The following is a 16,589-nucleotide window of genomic DNA, read 5'->3' as shown; positions in this document are numbered from 1 at the left end:
TAATGAGCACAGTGTCGAAAATGTCGGATCTGTGACATATGGGCCTGCGACATTGATTTGCTATGGAAACTTCAAGAAATGTAAAAAAATACTACGAAGAAATACAATGGGTTTGCACTCTAGTATCGTCTAGAGTGGTGGAGAAAGTCTGCGGTATATGCTGATTCAAGCATTGATCAGCGGAGTTATACTTTGTGATCTAAATGTCCGAAGGTTTACTTTTGCTCTCCTACTGTCTTCCTAGGCTTCCCTCAATAAGCTTTCGTGATGTAGCATAGAGTACTCAAAACTGACCCCTTATCACTCTAGCTCCCACATCATTTACCACATAAAGAGCCTTCACAGTCGGAGTATCTGCGTCTGTATCCCATTCCAAAAGGATGAAAAATTTCAGTCTTGACAAACCCAAAGAAAAAAAAAAGATACTTCAATGCGTAAACACCAAAAAAGTTCAACAGGACAAGACCTGCGCCCGAATTAACCAAAAGCTAGTTTTGCATAAAAAAATCATTGACACATGGCAGATGAATCATCGAATAACATTAATGAATCTTCATTAGATGAGAGTGTCATTAATTTGAATGATGACCTTCCAATGGAGTCATCCGAGCACTCGTTCAGCTCAGTTGATCAACCTTTATCAGCCAGTGCACAACAACGTTTATCCCATTCACATAGAAGAACAGGCTCTTTGACATCATACAGAAGAAGTGTAGACAATGAGAGCGTCGTACTGTCGGGGACATTCTTCAATATCGATGATAAATCAGCATCAGGGGTTTATTCACCATTGGGACCAAACTCGATATATGAATTGACTGTGGGATCTGATCAGGCTAGGTCCAGGAAAAACAAAGCACCAAGAAGTTCAGTAAAGTTGAATGGTGGAATGACGCTTGTGTCTAATTTAAATACGCCAACGTCGCATGATATCCCTCAGATACAATTAGAAAGATTGAAAAAGAAAGTTTCAAATCGGCAACTAGAGACTCGATTTGTTGATGATATACTTGACGAGTATAAAAAATTTGAGGAGAGCTATAAAGCATTGACGGAGGAATCATTACGCAAGTTATCCAACTCAGACAATAGTACAGTTTCTGCATTCTCTTCCTCTGAGCAGATTGATCTGAACAATCTGCTATCAATGATTCCAGAAGTGTTTCTTGAACCTGATTTCAAGCTCGATGATCCAAGAACATTCAAAAAGGTGTTGGAAAATACCAACCTCAAGTTGGAGGAGGACCATATTGTCAATGATACAGGGCTACAGGAGAAATTTTCAAACTACTTGGACAGCGTGGAAATAAGTTTGATATCGGAGATTGAAAAATCATCGGATTCGTTCTTTGATGCGATTGGTGACATTGAGAAAATACAATCAAAATCGGATCAATGTGTACAGGATTACAATACATTGATGAAGAAGCTTGATTCACTTGAAAAGAACCAAGCCAAACAAGGGTTGCGAATTCTCGAACTGATGCTTCGCAAACAAAATGTAGAGGCATTGGAAAGAACCACGATACAACTTCAGTACGTTACGACATTATTCCAGCTAGCAAACATATCATTTCGTGACGATGATTACTTTAAATGCTTGAATGAAATTGTTGCTACGGAGACTTTAATTGCTGGAGTGGAGCTTGAAAATGTGGAGGATCCAGAAATAAGACGCATTTACCCACGTATCAATGTATCCAATTTGAGCGACGTTCCTGCATTAATACATATAAGAAACGATTTGCAAACTTTAAAGACGGACTGTTCAAAGAAATTTACTGATGACTTTGTTGAACTTCTTTTGAATGATCTCAGGTCCCATTACCACAACGTGCCTCCAAAAGACACGCTAAATCGAATGTATTCCAAGATGGATAGCTCTCGAAAATACGCATCTAATTCTTTCAACACATCCTATCTCGATTTGAAAGAGGGAGTGAAACAAAAGTTGAGAGAATACGTGGGATACTTGGCAAAATCCGGTCAACTCGTCAATGCTTACACAGTTTATCAAAACCAATTCATGGGAGAAATAAAAAATATCATCAAACAGAATCTACCCACTCAAAAACAAGAAGAATTATCGCAAACATCAACGGAGAGTTCGCCTGCGCCTAATCAAATTGAAAGTAAACCCAACCCGCTTAGTACTAACATTAGAATACTCACACCAAAGGAATTTGAAAGTATGCTTGCAGAGACGTTTGCTCAATTGTCGGAATGTTTGCGAAGACTTTCAGTACATCAGAAACTCTTGCTTGATGTTGCACTAAGTAGCATCCCTCCTACATCTAATGTTAATATTATGTCATTGGACATAACCAAAGCAATTCACAAAGCAATTGAGTTGACCCAAATCCGCTTAATGAAGGTGATGAACGTGCGTCAAGAGCAAATAACTGACTTGCCACTCTCATTGTACCTCCGTTTGTATTCGATAACGTCAGCATATTTGAATGAATGTGAAATGATAAATCCATCATTTGAGTTTACTGGCGCGGGAAATGTCTTGAAAGAGTGGTTTCCCAACAAGTTGGTCTATTATATACACAGGCTTCATACTAATCTTTCTAGACTGGCTGCCAAGAGTTGTATGAGTGAAACTTGGAAAGTTTTGGATGACCCCAAGGTTTTGCAACCTGCTCAAATTGCCTTGAACGAGGTTTCCGGTTACACGGAGTTTATCCAATCGACTGGTACAAAAGGATTTTCTGGATCTGAATGGTTGTCATCCATGGATTTTTATGATGCAGGAGTTTCTGATGAAGTTTCCCCAAAGGAGGAGTCATCAGCTACCAAGTTGAACATTTATGGAGATGAATTCATGGTTCCTAATTTGGCCGTTGTTGTTCTGGGGCATGTCAAGGAGTATATGGCTGCGTCTAAAGCCTTTCCCAATCATTCGCTCGAGATTGAAAACAACCTTTTGGTTTACTTCCGTGACTTGAATTCAAGAGTTTCACAAGCAGTTTTGGGAGCTGGTGCAACAAGAACCGCAGGATTAAAGCACATCACAACAAAGCATTTGGCACTTTGTACTCGATTTATTGAATTCAATATTGCGTTGCTTAGCGTTGTACAAGGCGGTTTTAAAGAAGCACCTGAACAAACTGAGCAGTTAACATTCAAGAAAATGATTGGTGAGTACAAGGGCCATGAGACTGAATTATTTGCCAAGGTTATCACAATTATGGAGGAAAGAACAGTCTCAAATTGTAACAAATTGCCGGAGATAAATTGGGCTGAACCAATCAAGCATCCTCAACAGTGCCATCCATACATGGAAAGTCTAGTTCGGGATACATTGACTGTTGCCAAAGTTTTGATGAGATACCTACCGGAAGCAAAGTATTCAATAATTCTTCTGCGAATCTTTGACAATTACAAACGACTTTTCGTCGAGGCATATTGCACAAGGCTTCCACCATTCAAAGACTTTAATGAAAAACACAATGTTCTTCGAGATGTTGATTATTTTAGAGTCAAGTTGAGTGATATATCTGGTTACAAAAATTCTGGTCAAGTGATTTGGGAAAATGTCAATCTGATGCCTACAGAGGAGGATACAAAGATGGATGAAGTGATGCTTAGTAACACCATTGTCGAGGCAAAGCAAGAACCAGCCGCGAAACTGAGAAATACTTTTGAACGGCTTGTATCATCTGCAAGGAGCTCTTTTGAAAGGGGACCTGCCGCGAAACAGGAGTCACCTCTTGGGCCAACAGAATCAAATAGTAGCATCAAGGAAGAAGATGAAAAAGCAAATGAGCCAGTTGCAGAAGAGGTTCAAACTCAAGAGGATGGAAAGATGTCCGAAGATGATTCAAACGTGTTGTTTAACGCCGATGTTGTTGATGACCAAGAGTTGAAGGAAGAGTCTTCTGCGGTGGTGGAAAATGACAAAGAACAAACTGGCTCTAATCCAGTGAAACAAGCTTTTGAAGGAGACTCAGTGGACGAAGGTAAGAAATCGGATAATGGAAAAGTGGCAACTAATACAATTGTACTGTTGCAAGCACCTAACAACAGCAAATCAAATGACACAGAGAAGAATGCCACTCAAGAAGTAGCAGCCAGTAACGAGCTTCCGACCAATAAGGAACCCATAACTAAACTCACTGACTTGGAAAAGAAAGAGGATAGAAGAGATGCGCCAGTGGAGATGACTATTTTAGATGACTCACAGAGAGTGGATTCGAGTGCACAATCTGAAAAAGTTGATGATCCAGACAAGAATGAAGCAGGAGAAGAGAATGGACGAGATCTTATTACAAATGAACAAGGTACTACTACAAGTGAGGTTCCTACTCGAAACCAAACAACATCTACAAGTAAAGCTCTTTCTACAGACGAAGAAGTTATTGCCAATGGATCAGCAAACAAGGAGAAATCTTCCTCAAAGAAAACTTCAGAAGGCGAAGATTCTACAAATGAGAAAAGTGAAGCTAATGAACTTCAAAAAGAGCAAGCTAATGACGCTGATGAAGTTAAAGAGACAAAACCTCAAGTAGGTCAACTTGCGGATGCCCAACTTGCAGATGACCAAGGTGAGATCGATAGGAATTCTACCGAGACCGCCCAAGGAGTTAAAGAGCTCCCAGTAGACGAACCTGCAAAGGACGAACCTGCAAAGGACGAACCTGCAAAGGACGAACCTGCAAAGGACGAACCTGCAAAGGACGAACCTGCAAATGATGAACCTGCAAAGGACGAACCTGCAAAGGACGAACCTGCAAAGGACGAACCTGCAAAGGACTCCAAGGTCACGTCGAAGGATAGTCCCGATAAATCTTCCAACAATGCATCAAACAAGACCAAGAACCAGAAGAAGAAAAACAAGAAGAACAAGAAGAAGAAGTAATAGTAATTGTTGTATAATCTTTGAAGCCTCAATCTACTCTGTCTAATTGGAAAGGTTGAATTCACCATTCAGATTTTTTGTGTAAACCTTGGTGTTTTCTGTAACTATTGCATCAATCAATGAGTGGGGTGTGACATCAAATGCAGGATTCCAGACATCGATCCCAGGTGTAGCAATACCCACGGTAACTTTATCTCCTACGTCGCCACTCTCTGCTAATTGTGGGCCAACAAGAGTTGTTAACTCATGCTTTGGTCTCTCTTCAATCTTGATATCGGATCCTTGACTTGTCTTTAAGTCTATTGTAGTTCTTGGAGCGGCCACAATGAACTTGATATTTGCATTCTGAGTCGAATTGAAGTAGTTGGCAATTGTGGCTAATTGGAAAGTACCAATCTTGTTTGCAGTATCACCATTTTCAACAATTCTATCTGCTCCAACAATGATAAATTTGACAGGGGCTTTGTTGTTAGCCTTGTGTTGGCTATTCAAAGTGTTTATCAATGATGAAACCATGTTGTCACAAATTAAAACAAAAGGGATCTTTTCGTAATCCAACTCATAGGTGGTCAACTTTGCACCTTGATTGTATGGCCTCGTCTCCAATGGATAGACTTTATCCAAATAAAACTTTTCATTCGACTCGGTTTTGTTCAAGGCACGATATGTTGATCGAATAATTCCAAGGGCTGTACCATGCCCTGAAGTGGCCAATGACCCAGTGTTACAGATAGTGACTATGGAAAACGGACCCTCAAACCCCTCTTCCTTCAAAGACTCTCTGATATAACTCAACCCATTGTCCCCGATCTTGAAATTATTTGCCAAATCTTCGTCATACAACTTAGTAGCGTATGCGAGTATCTCATGATATATTTCCTCGTTTAGTGGTTGTGTACCATTGTAACTAGCCAATATTTTTTTAATGTCGTTGATTGCATTGGCCAAGTTAACAGCTGTTGGACGTGAACTAATCAAGTAATCTAACGATTGAAAAAGGTAATCTATATCGCGGTCATCAGTTTTTGAATGCAAATAGTTGAACGTATCAACTACAACAGCGAAAGCTCCAACAATGGCGATAGCCGGTGCACCTCTGACTTGCATGGACTTAATTGCATTGAAAGCATCTTCAATTGTCGTAATTGGAATGTAAGTTGTCGCGTAGGGTAATACCAATTGATTTAAGATCTCCAACTTTATGTTGTCTCTATCAAACTTAATGGCTTCGAGTGTTTTTGTCTGATTGTTCATTGATGGCGGTATAATGAAGGACCCTCGTGGGCTTCATTAGTTGAAGATATTCTATTTTTTTTTTTTTCTTGTTGCAAATTTAGAAAATTGTGGCTCAAGAGGGAGAGAAAGGCATACAAAGATGATTATGGAATCTAAAGAAAACTACAACGTTGCGGTATGTTCGTTTCCTGGAATGGTAACACTAAAATAAATCTAAAGAATCAAACGTCTGATACCCTCAATTTGCCATTCTTCTTTCAATGGGTTCCACTTACAACCGAGCAACTTTTGTCCAGTTATGGGACACCTGCCGCCTTTGTTTATGTCATATGTCTTTTCCTCTTTTGGTTCATTTTCTTCTGCCTCCTTCTCCTCCTCATCCTCATCTTCTGAGTTTACTTCCTCTTTTCCTTCAGATTGCGCCTCGATTTTCTTTGAAACTATAATGTGGGATTTTTCCAAGTAATTGTAAATACAAGAATAATCAAACACGTATCCTGTTTCAATGACTGCGGGATTTGTCAATTCTTTCTTACACAAGGGACAAACTTTACCCGATTTGTGTGGCTTTTTCGGTTTCACTTGTTGGTCACGTTTGGTACATGAACGCAATACAGCAGATAATTTGGATGGTGGTGGTAACGTAAAGTTGAGTGAATTTCCCAGATTTTTAAGTAGTTTTGCGGCGAAATTGGAATTATTCCACCATTCAAGAAACTTCAATGTGAAAATTGCCACGGGGAAAAATGTTCCCAAAACAAGTTTTATCATCTTCCATGAAGGGTTGGTGATACTGTTCAGCACAAAATGCAAGAGCAACTCAGCAGTGGTTGGTGGTGCAATCTTGTTGTGTTTCTTTTTATCTGATAGCTTCTGTTGTGGTTCATTTTTATCATAATCGTATTGATTCAATCGTGAATAGTTCATTTTGAATAAATATGTTAAAATGGTAGGAGATTTGGATGACCCACTCAAGTACATCAATGTAGTGATAAAGTTAGCCAAACGATATACACTTTGAGCATAAGGGTATATTTCGACAAATTTTCTCTTTATTTGAATCTTGATATTCTCCTTCCTTGTAAGTGACTCGTGGGTATTTAGTTGATTAGTGATGTATTTTGTATACCACACTTCATAACAGTAGTTAAGCTTCTCCGACAAGAATGCAGTTCCAGTAACTTCAAAGATGGATACAAATTTTTGCAAGGAAGTGATCTTTCTTCTCTCTTCAATCATGGAAGGTACTAGTTGGGTCAATTTGGAACTATTGAATTCACCTTGAGACAAGGGTGTTTGATTCACTCTTTTTAAACCATAGAAGTTTTCAGTAAATGATCCTTGCCAATATGTAAGGAAATACCATTCTATAAAGCTCCTCAATGCTAAATTAATTTCATCGAAGTAGTTATTTACTTTCAACAAGTACCTAGGGTATCTGCTAGCATAATGAACAAGTATATACCTCAATGATGGTGATAACAACGATTCCAACTGGTTGGCCGATATCAACTCAAATAAGGTAGGTCTTTCTGAGTCTAGCTGTGAAGCATCTAACGATGAATAATATTCCATGGTGCGTTGCTTTATGAATTGCTTTGGGTTCTCTCAATGGCAACTGAACTGATGGATTTAATTTTTTTTTTTTCATCTTTTTTGCGGAGAAATCTCTCAGATCAAACCGAGGCATAGTACATACTCACACACACATTTGATATGACTACGATACCAAGTTTAAAACAGGTTATAGCTAGCTATAATACACCTCAACGTAAGTTAAAGGAGCTCGGGTTGGTACAATCTCATATAGATAGATTCACAGACGTTGCACAGATGCCTAATGCTGCCAGGTATTCAATCATCCGCCTTCGTTTGGTTGCAAAAGATGGCACCATCCACAATTTGGGCAAAGGAACTACACCTAATCAAATGTACGACCCCAACTTGCTAACTTCTCGCCCTTGCTCTGAGGCTTCACAGTTTTCAGAGATTATCGATTCAACTTTACAAACATCGCAAGAGTTAATGTTATCAGATAATAATATATAGAAAAAAAAAAATAAAGTGGGAATGGCTATATAAATTGTCTAAACCAACAATGTTGAAGGTTCTATTTGACACAAGTTGTATTCAAACTTGAATCCATGCTTTACAAAAATTTCCCAAAAGTTCAAGTCAAACACTTGATAATCTCCAACTTCAAATGTTGGATGTGGTCCATTCATTGTATCATTTGATATAAGCTTCAACCTTTTAAACCAATATAATATTTGACTTTGACTTTGGCTTTGACTTTGACTTTGGCCCAGTCTTTTATCAGCTGACGCATCACCAAAAGGCGATGAACTTCTATTGTTGGATTCAAATTGGCTCCTATATGGCTTCCAACCTACTTCAAAAAGACAACTTTCGGCAATCAAATTTTCAGCCGGTGTTAAGCCATAATAGTATCCATAAAATAATACAAATGTCAATTCTGTAACCAAAGCTATCGCCTCAGGAGAATCTTGCAGCGACAAGCTCTTGATCTCATCTGTCAAACTCTTGAATCCATAGTAAGCTCTGATTTTGTTCCAATGTGATTGAAACTTGCTCAACTGAGTTGGATGTTTAAAGCTGAAATTTGTAAATTGTGAATAGTAGTTTGGTTGAACACTTTTAGGTAAATATGGCTTGTAAATTGGGGTCGTAAACTGATTAAACTCAGTTGAGTCGATAAGAATTTTGAACTCTTCATTGTTGCGTTTCGAAGCAAATGAAATAACCAAATCTTGAATACCTGGTGGCACACGAACCAAATCCATGTCGGAAAACAAATTGCGTTCTGTTTTGGACAACGAAGAGTTGGAAATCACCATCTTGTACTTTTCTAGGTCAATGTCTTCAAGTTCCAATGGTTCAAAAGGTGTGCTAGCTGTAGGCTTTGTAAGGGTCGTCTCAGGCACTTCTTCATAAAATGTTGGTTTTTCGAGGGGTTCTGGTAAGCCAACTGCCGCAGCTGCCGACCATTTGAGTCCACCCACCGGTTTTGAGGGAGTTGTTGCTGGTCTTAATGTCCGCACAATAGCTGGAGATGCCATCTCTGGACTCTGTTGCATAGTTGGTGCGTGATTTGCACCCTGGGCAGCCGAATGTGTCTGTGATACATGTCGATGCTCTCCGTTATCATTTGAATGTGCCGCATGAACCGGATGCACTTTGGGTAGAGTTTGTGATTGCTGCTGTTGCGGTTGCGGCTGCTGGGTATGGTGGTGGTGTTGTTGTGGCTGGTGTTGTTGTGGCTGGTGTTGATGATAATGCTGCTGGCTGGGCTGCTCACTTGAGCTTCGACTCAATGATTTTGGTGGGGATGGCGATTTCGATTTTTTTTCAACGTGTCCATTCTTGACTACGTTGGCGCTATCAACGGACGTGGCTACTGTAGAAGTATCTTCATGGATTTCCGAGAAATCTTCATCTGTAGCTGAAATTTGGTTGAAAATATCATCATACAACTCAGTGTCTTTGCCAAAAACAGTATCTCCGTGCTTTTCCAAATATTCCTCCAAATCATTCTTTAATGCGAAAATGAGGTTGAAATCAGTAACCATTCCATTTTTCAACTGTTTAATCAACTTGCGCAACTTCTTTTGGTGAAACTTGTTATTGGAGATTGTAGTTTGTATTTTTTCCTTTTTAGCCTCAATAGTGGCAAGATTGTTCTTTCTCAACTTTTTTGATGCCAATTTGTCATATTCGTGAGTACACTTGTCTGTTTGTTCCTTGAGTTGCGATATCGAATCTTTGAAATATCTAATCAAATCCACTGCTTCTTCTGACAACTCATCGTATAGACTTTCATCCTCTTCTTCACTGCTCTCTTCATCTTCGCTTTCTTCTTCATCTTCTTCGCCATTTTCATTATCGGCAAATGCCATCATGATTGACTGATTGGAAAATGACTTCAATTTAGTCTGCTTTTCCACTAGTTTGTACGTTTCCATTGCATCTTCAATCGTGCTCTTGTTTTCAGAAAGCTTGGCACTATATGAAGTTCCTACTGGACCCAAGGTATTGACGGCGTCATTCAGTAGCCAGTGCTTGATTTGTTCACGAAACTTTTGTAGTTTTTTAATCTCCTTTTTCAAATCATTCGCGAGCTTCTCTTTTTCCCTTTGGTTGTCGGAATCATCTTCTGTATTCGTTAGACTCTCATACCTTTCGTAATGGTAGTTGAAATCTTGTAAACCCTCTTGGATTCGTTTGAAAATGACATCTATGTCCCTAATATATCGTCAGTATACGTCAAACAAACAAACGCTCATCAAGTAAATCATCTACATACTTTTGTAGCTTTCGATTCGCCATTTTTAACTTGTACTACTCCTAACTTAATAAACGCTAACTCTGAAAATGGTTTCTCAAAGCCGTCAAAAACGAAAAATTTGTTTGGTGCAAAAGAGGGAAAAAAAAAAAAAAAAAAAAAAAATTAAAATGCAAAAAGTACAAAACATTGTCAAATGTCGTAGGGTTTACTTTATGTAACCTATTTTACATTTCTTCCTTCTCTTTTCTCTATATAAAAACGATAAAGCTATACATGTATATGGGTCTTCTCTAGTCTTACAATTCATCATGATCTATATCATCATCTGAGTCATCATCGCCGAATTTGGCATCTCCTTCTCCTCCTGGGGCTGCTCCACCGGCACCGCCATACAATTTGGCAGTTATTGGGTTTGCAACATCAATCAATTTTTGTTTTTGTTCTTCGAATTCTTCAGCAGTTGCAGTATCAAAGTTGTCTTCGATGAATTCCAAAGTTTCCTTGATGGCATCGTCTAAAGTTTCCCTATCGTCCTCTTCCAATTTAGATCCCAAACCGGTTTCAGATTTATCACTCAATTGACCTTTCAAAAGATGAGCATAGTTTTCTAATGAGTTTCTTGCCTCAATCTTTTCCTTCAATTCTTGATCTTGTTGAGCGTATTTCTCTGCTTCTTCAACCATTCTATCAATATCTTCTTTTGATAATCTACCCTTTTCGTTGGTGATGGTAATACTCTCAGACTTACCAGTTCCCTTATCAGCAGCTTCAACTTTCAAGATACCATTGGCATCCAAAGAGAATGTGACTTCAATTTGTGGAACACCTCTTGGTGCTGGTGGAATACCAGTCAATTCGAATTTACCCAATCTGTTGTTGTCTTTGGCCATTGTTCTTTCACCTTCGTAAACTTGAATTAAAACAGTTGGTTGGTTATCAGCAGCAGTGGAGAAAATTTGAGACTTCTTGGTTGGAATAGCGGTATTTCTTCTAATCAAAGTGGTCATAACACCACCTGAAGTTTCAATACCCAAAGTCAATGGATTGACATCCAACAAGACAATATCATCGACACCTTCTTCACCACTCAAGACACCTGCTTGAACAGCAGCACCATAAGCAACAGCTTCATCTGGATTAATACCTTTGGATGCCTTTTTGCCATCAAAGAATTGTTCCAATAATTCTTGAACTTTTGGAATTCTTGTGGAACCACCAACCAAGACAATATCATCAATATCGGACTTTTTAACATTACCATCCTTCAAAACTTGTTCAACTGGCTTCAAGGTCTTTCTGAATGAAGCCATGTTTAATTCTTCAAATTTGGCTCTAGAAAGAGTTTCTGAAAAATCAATACCATCAACAAAGGAGTCAATTTCAACTCTAGTTGACATTTGAGATGACAATGTTCTCTTGGCCTTTTCAGCTTCTCTCTTTAATTTTGAAATTGCCTTTGCGTTTGATGAAACATCGATATTGTGTTTCTTTTTAAATTGTTTGGCCAAGTATCTAACAATCTTGTGGTCAAAATCCTCACCACCCAAGTGAGTGTCACCAGCAGTAGCCAAGACTTCGAAAACACCACCTTCAATCGACAACAAGGAGACATCAAAAGTACCTCCACCCAAGTCATAAACGATAATTTGCTTCTCTTCGTTGGTCTTGTCCAATCCATAGGCAATAGCGGCGGCTGTTGGTTCATTAACAATTCTCAAAACGTTTAAACCAGCAATAGTACCAGCATCCTTAGTTGCTTGTCTTTGGGCATCATTAAAGTAGGCTGGAACAGTGACAACAGCGTGGGTAACTTTCTTACCAAGGTACTCCTCAGCGATTGACTTCATCTTCCCCAAAATCATACCCGAAATTTCTTCTGGTGTGAATACTTTTTGTTCGCCATTGTATTCAACAGATACAACCGGTCTGTTGCCCTTGTTTTCAATCTTGTATGGCATATGCTTCAATTCCTTTTGAACAGTGTCATCATTATACTTTAAGCCAATCAATCTTTTGATATCAAACACTGTGTTGTTGACATTGGAAGCAGCTTGATTTTTGGCTGCGTCACCAACCAATCTTTCATCACCATTGAATGCAACATACGATGGAGTTATTCTATTACCTTGATCGTTGGCTAGTATTTCAACTTTTCCATTCTTCATAACACCAACACATGAGTACGTAGTACCCAAATCGATTCCAATAACAGTTCCATAATTTTCATGAGCATCTTCATCAGAAGAAGCGGCAAGTGCAAATGAATGTTTAGACGAGGCTAAAAAAGGAATCAATACCACTAAAGCCACATAAAGCAACCCAAGACGTGGAAACCAAGAGTTTGATCTCATCTTTCTATCTATATGTGTGTATGTGTGTGTGGTAGGAAAGGAAGGAAAAGAATAGGATCTATGGTTGTCTGAAAATTTGACTTTTGGATTCTTATATATTTTTTTTTTTATTTTTTCAGTGGCTGCTGCTGCCTCTTGACGTGTCAGATTTCGTTCACTAAAAAAAAAAAGAGAGAGAGAGAGAGAGAGAGAGAGAGATACATAAATGTACTACGCAATCTATACGTACGCAGTAGCATAACAAGTGTTTACGTGTCCAATTGTGGGTGGATCCCGTATTAGATTTACATGCCTGTACTCAATCCTCAACAAAGTGACCACTTGTGTCATAGTCAAAACGTGTTCAATGTGGAACCCCAGAGAATGCAATAGAAAAAATTGCGCTATGGTATGTGTTAAAATTACATATGACGTGGCAATTTCAACAATCTAGTGCTACCAAATGCTGATTTCAGATCTAACGCTACCAAGTGATAACAGAATTCACTATCTAGTTGCGCCTAAGTTCAGGTTGTTTCATGGTATATAACACAATTCTATTTTCCTCTTTTTTTTTTGAGTCTTTCGATGGACTCTTCAGTAAAGCTGTGTGTGCCACTATGAAAAGCCCTCTCATCTTTTCCTTTAATGATATGGTAGCTTTAACCTTCTCTCTCTCTCTCTCTTTCTGTCTCTCTTTCTTTCTTCTTAAGTGTGTGCTTTTGTGTTTTTCTTCCCAAGGTCGTGTACCGATATACAAATTATGCAATGCCCAAAATCTCAATGTATGACTCTCGAAAATCTCCCTCTTCATTTTCTTATCCCCTCTCCCACCCCCCTTGCACTCACCATTTTGATCGATCTAAAGAGAAAAAAAAAAAAAGGCATTCTAGTCCACAACACATATATATCCTAAACCTTAGAGCCCACAATTGCAACAATGGACCCTTCTCCACATGGCGAAATACCTAAATCTTTCAATACCAATAGAAGAACCTCGGTGTCAGCAGAAGCGTTGAATCCAGCAAAGTTAAAGTCAGAGAGTTGGAAACCACCACAGAATAATTTATCAACGACAGAAGAGGAATCAGTTGCTGATAGCTTGAAAAACAATTTCCTTTTCAAGCAATTGGATGAAAAGTCAAAGAAAACTGTCATATCAGCGTTGGAATCCAAAAACTTCAAGAAGGACTCGGTAATCATTAAACAGGGAGATGAAGGTGACTTCTTTTACATAATAGAATCCGGAACAGTTGACTTTTATGTTAATGACGTCAAGGTCAGTACAAGCAGTGACGGATCATCGTTTGGGGAATTGGCATTAATGTACAATGCACCAAGAGCTGCTACTGTGATTGCTGTCACTGATGTCACCGTATGGGCATTGGACCGTTTAACTTTCCGTCGGATCCTATTGGAAGGTAGTTTCAATAGACGATTGATGTATGAAGATTTCCTCAAAGACGTTGAAATCTTAAAATCACTTTCTGATCAAGAGCGTTCCAAATTGGCTGATGCCTTAAGCACCGAAAAGTATCAAAAGGGTGATAAAATTGTCACTGAAGGTGAACAAGGTGAAAACTTTTACCTCATTGAGAGTGGCACATGTCAAGTTTATAACAATAAATTGGGAGAAATCAAGAAGTTGGGTAAAGGCGATTATTTCGGAGAGTTGGCATTGATTAAAGAGTTACCTAGACAGGCTACCGTTGAAGCTTTAGATAATGTTATAGTTGCAACCTTGGGTAAATCAGGGTTTCAGAGATTGTTGGGTCCTGTGGTTGATGTGTTGAAAGATAAAGATCCAACTAAAGTTCAAGATCCAACAATTGTGCATTAAACTAGTTTGTTTCAGTAAAGTAAAATAAGCGTATAATTTTTTTTTTTTTTTTTTTTTTTCTTTTTTCTTTCAAATTGGTAAGAATCGAACTTTTTCGGAAACCAATCCACACCTCTAGACAAACAGCCTACACACAATGAATATCGGGATCTTACCATTCACTCGTGGTGGCAAATTACCATACTGGTTGCTATTTATCTCCATCGTGTCCATTTTTAACTCATTACAAACCTATCAAAAGGATTTGACCTTAACTAAGCGAGTATACAATGCCAAACCACAACAAGTGACAAACTTGTCAGCAAGAACTTTTGGAACTTGGACTTTGATCACTTCTATAGTGAGATTGTATGGGGCTTACTATATTACCAACCCACAAGTTTATCAATTGACTCAATTTACCTTTGGCGTGGCTGCATTCCATTTTTTGAGTGAATGGCTAATCTTCAGAACCACTCTGTTGGGTAAAGGTTTGGCAGGACCTTTAGTTGTGAGTAGTTTGAGTTTAGCTTGGATGTGGTTGTACAAGGATTACTATGTGTTTTAACGGAGGGAGGGGGTATCGGAAGGTGTGCATTTGTATAGCAATAGCTGTAAATATGTTGATTTTTGAATAATTTAATGTACTGGTGACTTTTTATATGTAAAGTATCAAGAACCTTAACTCATTGTGGGGTACCTCTGTAGAGAGATATCCTGCTTCCTATACAAAACCATAATTTGTTGTTTCTTTAGCAAAGATAGTTCGATATGAAATACGCCCAACCAACCAACTTCAGACACGTTTGTCACCCGTATACCAAGCTCGAATGGAGGCGTATGTTTAGCATATAATTACCTAAATGAACCGTTAAATTTGAAATAAAGAAAGTTGCAAAAAAATTAAACAAAAAATAAGCAAGTGTGATTCGGAAAGAAAAAAAATAAAAATATATTGAAAAGGACGAGATTCGAACTCGCGCATCTTACGATACTAGAAATCACAACATATTAAGCTGTAAGAAACTTAATTCTTGAGTCTAGCGCCTTAGACCAACTCGGCCACCTTTCCAATTGTTGAGTTTTTGACTGCTGCGGAAGTTGTCACTGTGTAATATTGATAATCTCTTCTGGTGTAGAACATATAACTAATTGGCACAGATCATCGTGAATTCGTTCAAATATGTCTTGAATGACAATTTGTCAAGGCTCGGGCTACTCCTCGATGGCGGTTTCACCTCTTTGTTGACTCAAATACATTATTGTGTTTACTTGTGAAAGACCTTACAGTGTCTTCATCATCTAGCTCGTCTCTCTGTCTTGTCTCTGTTCCCACTTCATATAGATTCACAACTACTTCCAATGCTCTTTCCTGTTTGTTCGAATTTTGTTAAAGAATTTATGAATTCCATCAGAGTCACCATAATTGAAACATAGCGCATACAGTTGATGCAAAGTTCTTTTACTCAGAATGATTTTAGATTTCGTCGGCTAGGTTGCAAAGCAAAAACAAACCATTGACGATTCTCACTGTTTTTGCAACCAAAAAGATTTTATGTAGTAAAGAAAAATTTGCTCTACTCCTTCAAACTTTCTGCTCTTCACATTGACTCAAAGAGGTCAGCTTTGAAGAGGTGAAGGAAGAACATTTGATCACCTTGTCACACTGACTCGAAAGTATTGTCTCGAAATTTAGTACGCCTATTTTTTATAGACCACCAATTTGGAACCAACTAGTAAACACCAAGTTGATCTACAAAGAAAAGTGTAATAAAGGATCAAAGCACAGTTTATATGAGACAATGTTCTAAAAAAAGACTTATTCAAATGGGTATAATAGCGATAAGTCGGTGTATTAACGACTGATTCATTCTACTGAGTTAACTATAGATACGACAGTAACTCGATTGACTTCAAATCAACAGTAATCAACCCCGTTCATTTTTCTATGAAGCACCGCATCTATGCGTCTGCTGCGCAGAAAGTTAGATATTCCCTAAATAAATGCCAGCACGTAGGAATTCAAGGACCATT

The 16,589-nt window shown here is 38.5% G+C and overlaps 8 protein-coding genes and 1 non-coding gene across 9 annotated transcripts; 4 read left to right on the top strand and 5 right to left on the bottom strand. All coding sequences in view use genetic code 12, as the record gives it.

Moving 5' to 3' along the window:
* Nucleotides 1-517: 517 nt before the first annotated feature.
* CPAR2_213830 (uncharacterized protein) lies at nucleotides 518-4,864 on the top strand (the record flags this gene model as incomplete). The annotated part of the gene is made up of 1 exon (XM_036810361.1): nucleotides 518-4,864. The coding sequence occupies one exon, from the start codon at nucleotides 518-520 to the stop codon at nucleotides 4,862-4,864; it is 4,347 nt and encodes a 1,448-aa protein (XP_036666905.1).
* A 42-nt stretch (nucleotides 4,865-4,906) lies between these two features.
* CPAR2_213820 (S-methyl-5-thioribose-1-phosphate isomerase) lies at nucleotides 4,907-6,118 on the bottom strand (the record flags this gene model as incomplete). Its single annotated transcript, XM_036810360.1, has 1 exon — nucleotides 4,907-6,118. One exon carries the CDS (start codon nucleotides 6,116-6,118, stop codon nucleotides 4,907-4,909), a length of 1,212 nt encoding a protein of 403 aa, XP_036666904.1.
* A 195-nt stretch (nucleotides 6,119-6,313) lies between these two features.
* Nucleotides 6,314-7,675, bottom strand: PEX12 (ubiquitin-protein ligase peroxin 12; the record flags this gene model as incomplete). Its single annotated transcript, XM_036810359.1, has 1 exon — nucleotides 6,314-7,675. One exon carries the CDS (start codon nucleotides 7,673-7,675, stop codon nucleotides 6,314-6,316), a length of 1,362 nt encoding a protein of 453 aa, XP_036666903.1.
* Nucleotides 7,676-7,816: 141 nt separating this feature from the next.
* CPAR2_213800 (uncharacterized protein) lies at nucleotides 7,817-8,149 on the top strand (the record flags this gene model as incomplete). The annotated part of the gene is made up of 1 exon (XM_036810358.1): nucleotides 7,817-8,149. The coding sequence occupies one exon, from the start codon at nucleotides 7,817-7,819 to the stop codon at nucleotides 8,147-8,149; it is 333 nt and encodes a 110-aa protein (XP_036666902.1).
* Nucleotides 8,150-8,187: 38 nt separating this feature from the next.
* Nucleotides 8,188-10,447, bottom strand: NOT3 (CCR4-NOT core subunit; the record flags this gene model as incomplete). The annotated part of the gene is made up of 2 exons (XM_036810356.1): nucleotides 8,188-10,363; nucleotides 10,425-10,447. The coding sequence occupies 2 exons, from the start codon at nucleotides 10,445-10,447 to the stop codon at nucleotides 8,188-8,190; spliced, it is 2,199 nt and encodes a 732-aa protein (XP_036666901.1).
* Nucleotides 10,448-10,702: 255 nt separating this feature from the next.
* Nucleotides 10,703-12,757, bottom strand: KAR2 (Hsp70 family ATPase; the record flags this gene model as incomplete). Its single annotated transcript, XM_036810355.1, has 1 exon — nucleotides 10,703-12,757. One exon carries the CDS (start codon nucleotides 12,755-12,757, stop codon nucleotides 10,703-10,705), a length of 2,055 nt encoding a protein of 684 aa, XP_036666900.1.
* A 919-nt stretch (nucleotides 12,758-13,676) lies between these two features.
* On the top strand, nucleotides 13,677-14,576 carry BCY1 (cAMP-dependent protein kinase regulatory subunit; the record flags this gene model as incomplete). The annotated part of the gene is made up of 1 exon (XM_036810354.1): nucleotides 13,677-14,576. The coding sequence occupies one exon, from the start codon at nucleotides 13,677-13,679 to the stop codon at nucleotides 14,574-14,576; it is 900 nt and encodes a 299-aa protein (XP_036666899.1).
* A 136-nt stretch (nucleotides 14,577-14,712) lies between these two features.
* Nucleotides 14,713-15,123, top strand: ERG28 (Erg28p; the record flags this gene model as incomplete). The annotated part of the gene is made up of 1 exon (XM_036810353.1): nucleotides 14,713-15,123. One exon carries the CDS (start codon nucleotides 14,713-14,715, stop codon nucleotides 15,121-15,123), a length of 411 nt encoding a protein of 136 aa, XP_036666898.1.
* A 388-nt stretch (nucleotides 15,124-15,511) lies between these two features.
* Nucleotides 15,512-15,627, bottom strand: CPAR2_it_cp_Leu(CAA)_16. Its single transcript has 2 exons — nucleotides 15,589-15,627; nucleotides 15,512-15,555 (listed from the first exon to the last, which is right to left on the bottom strand). It is a non-coding gene; the product is annotated as a tRNA-Leu (tRNA).
* Nucleotides 15,628-16,589: the final 962 nt, after the last annotated feature.

This window comes from Candida parapsilosis, contig 005809 (assembly GCF_000182765.1).
Source record: "Candida parapsilosis strain CDC317 annotated contig 005809".
Taxonomy (NCBI): Eukaryota; Fungi; Ascomycota; class Pichiomycetes; order Serinales; family Debaryomycetaceae; genus Lodderomyces; species Lodderomyces parapsilosis.
This window is presented reverse-complemented; position numbering and strand designations above follow the sequence as displayed.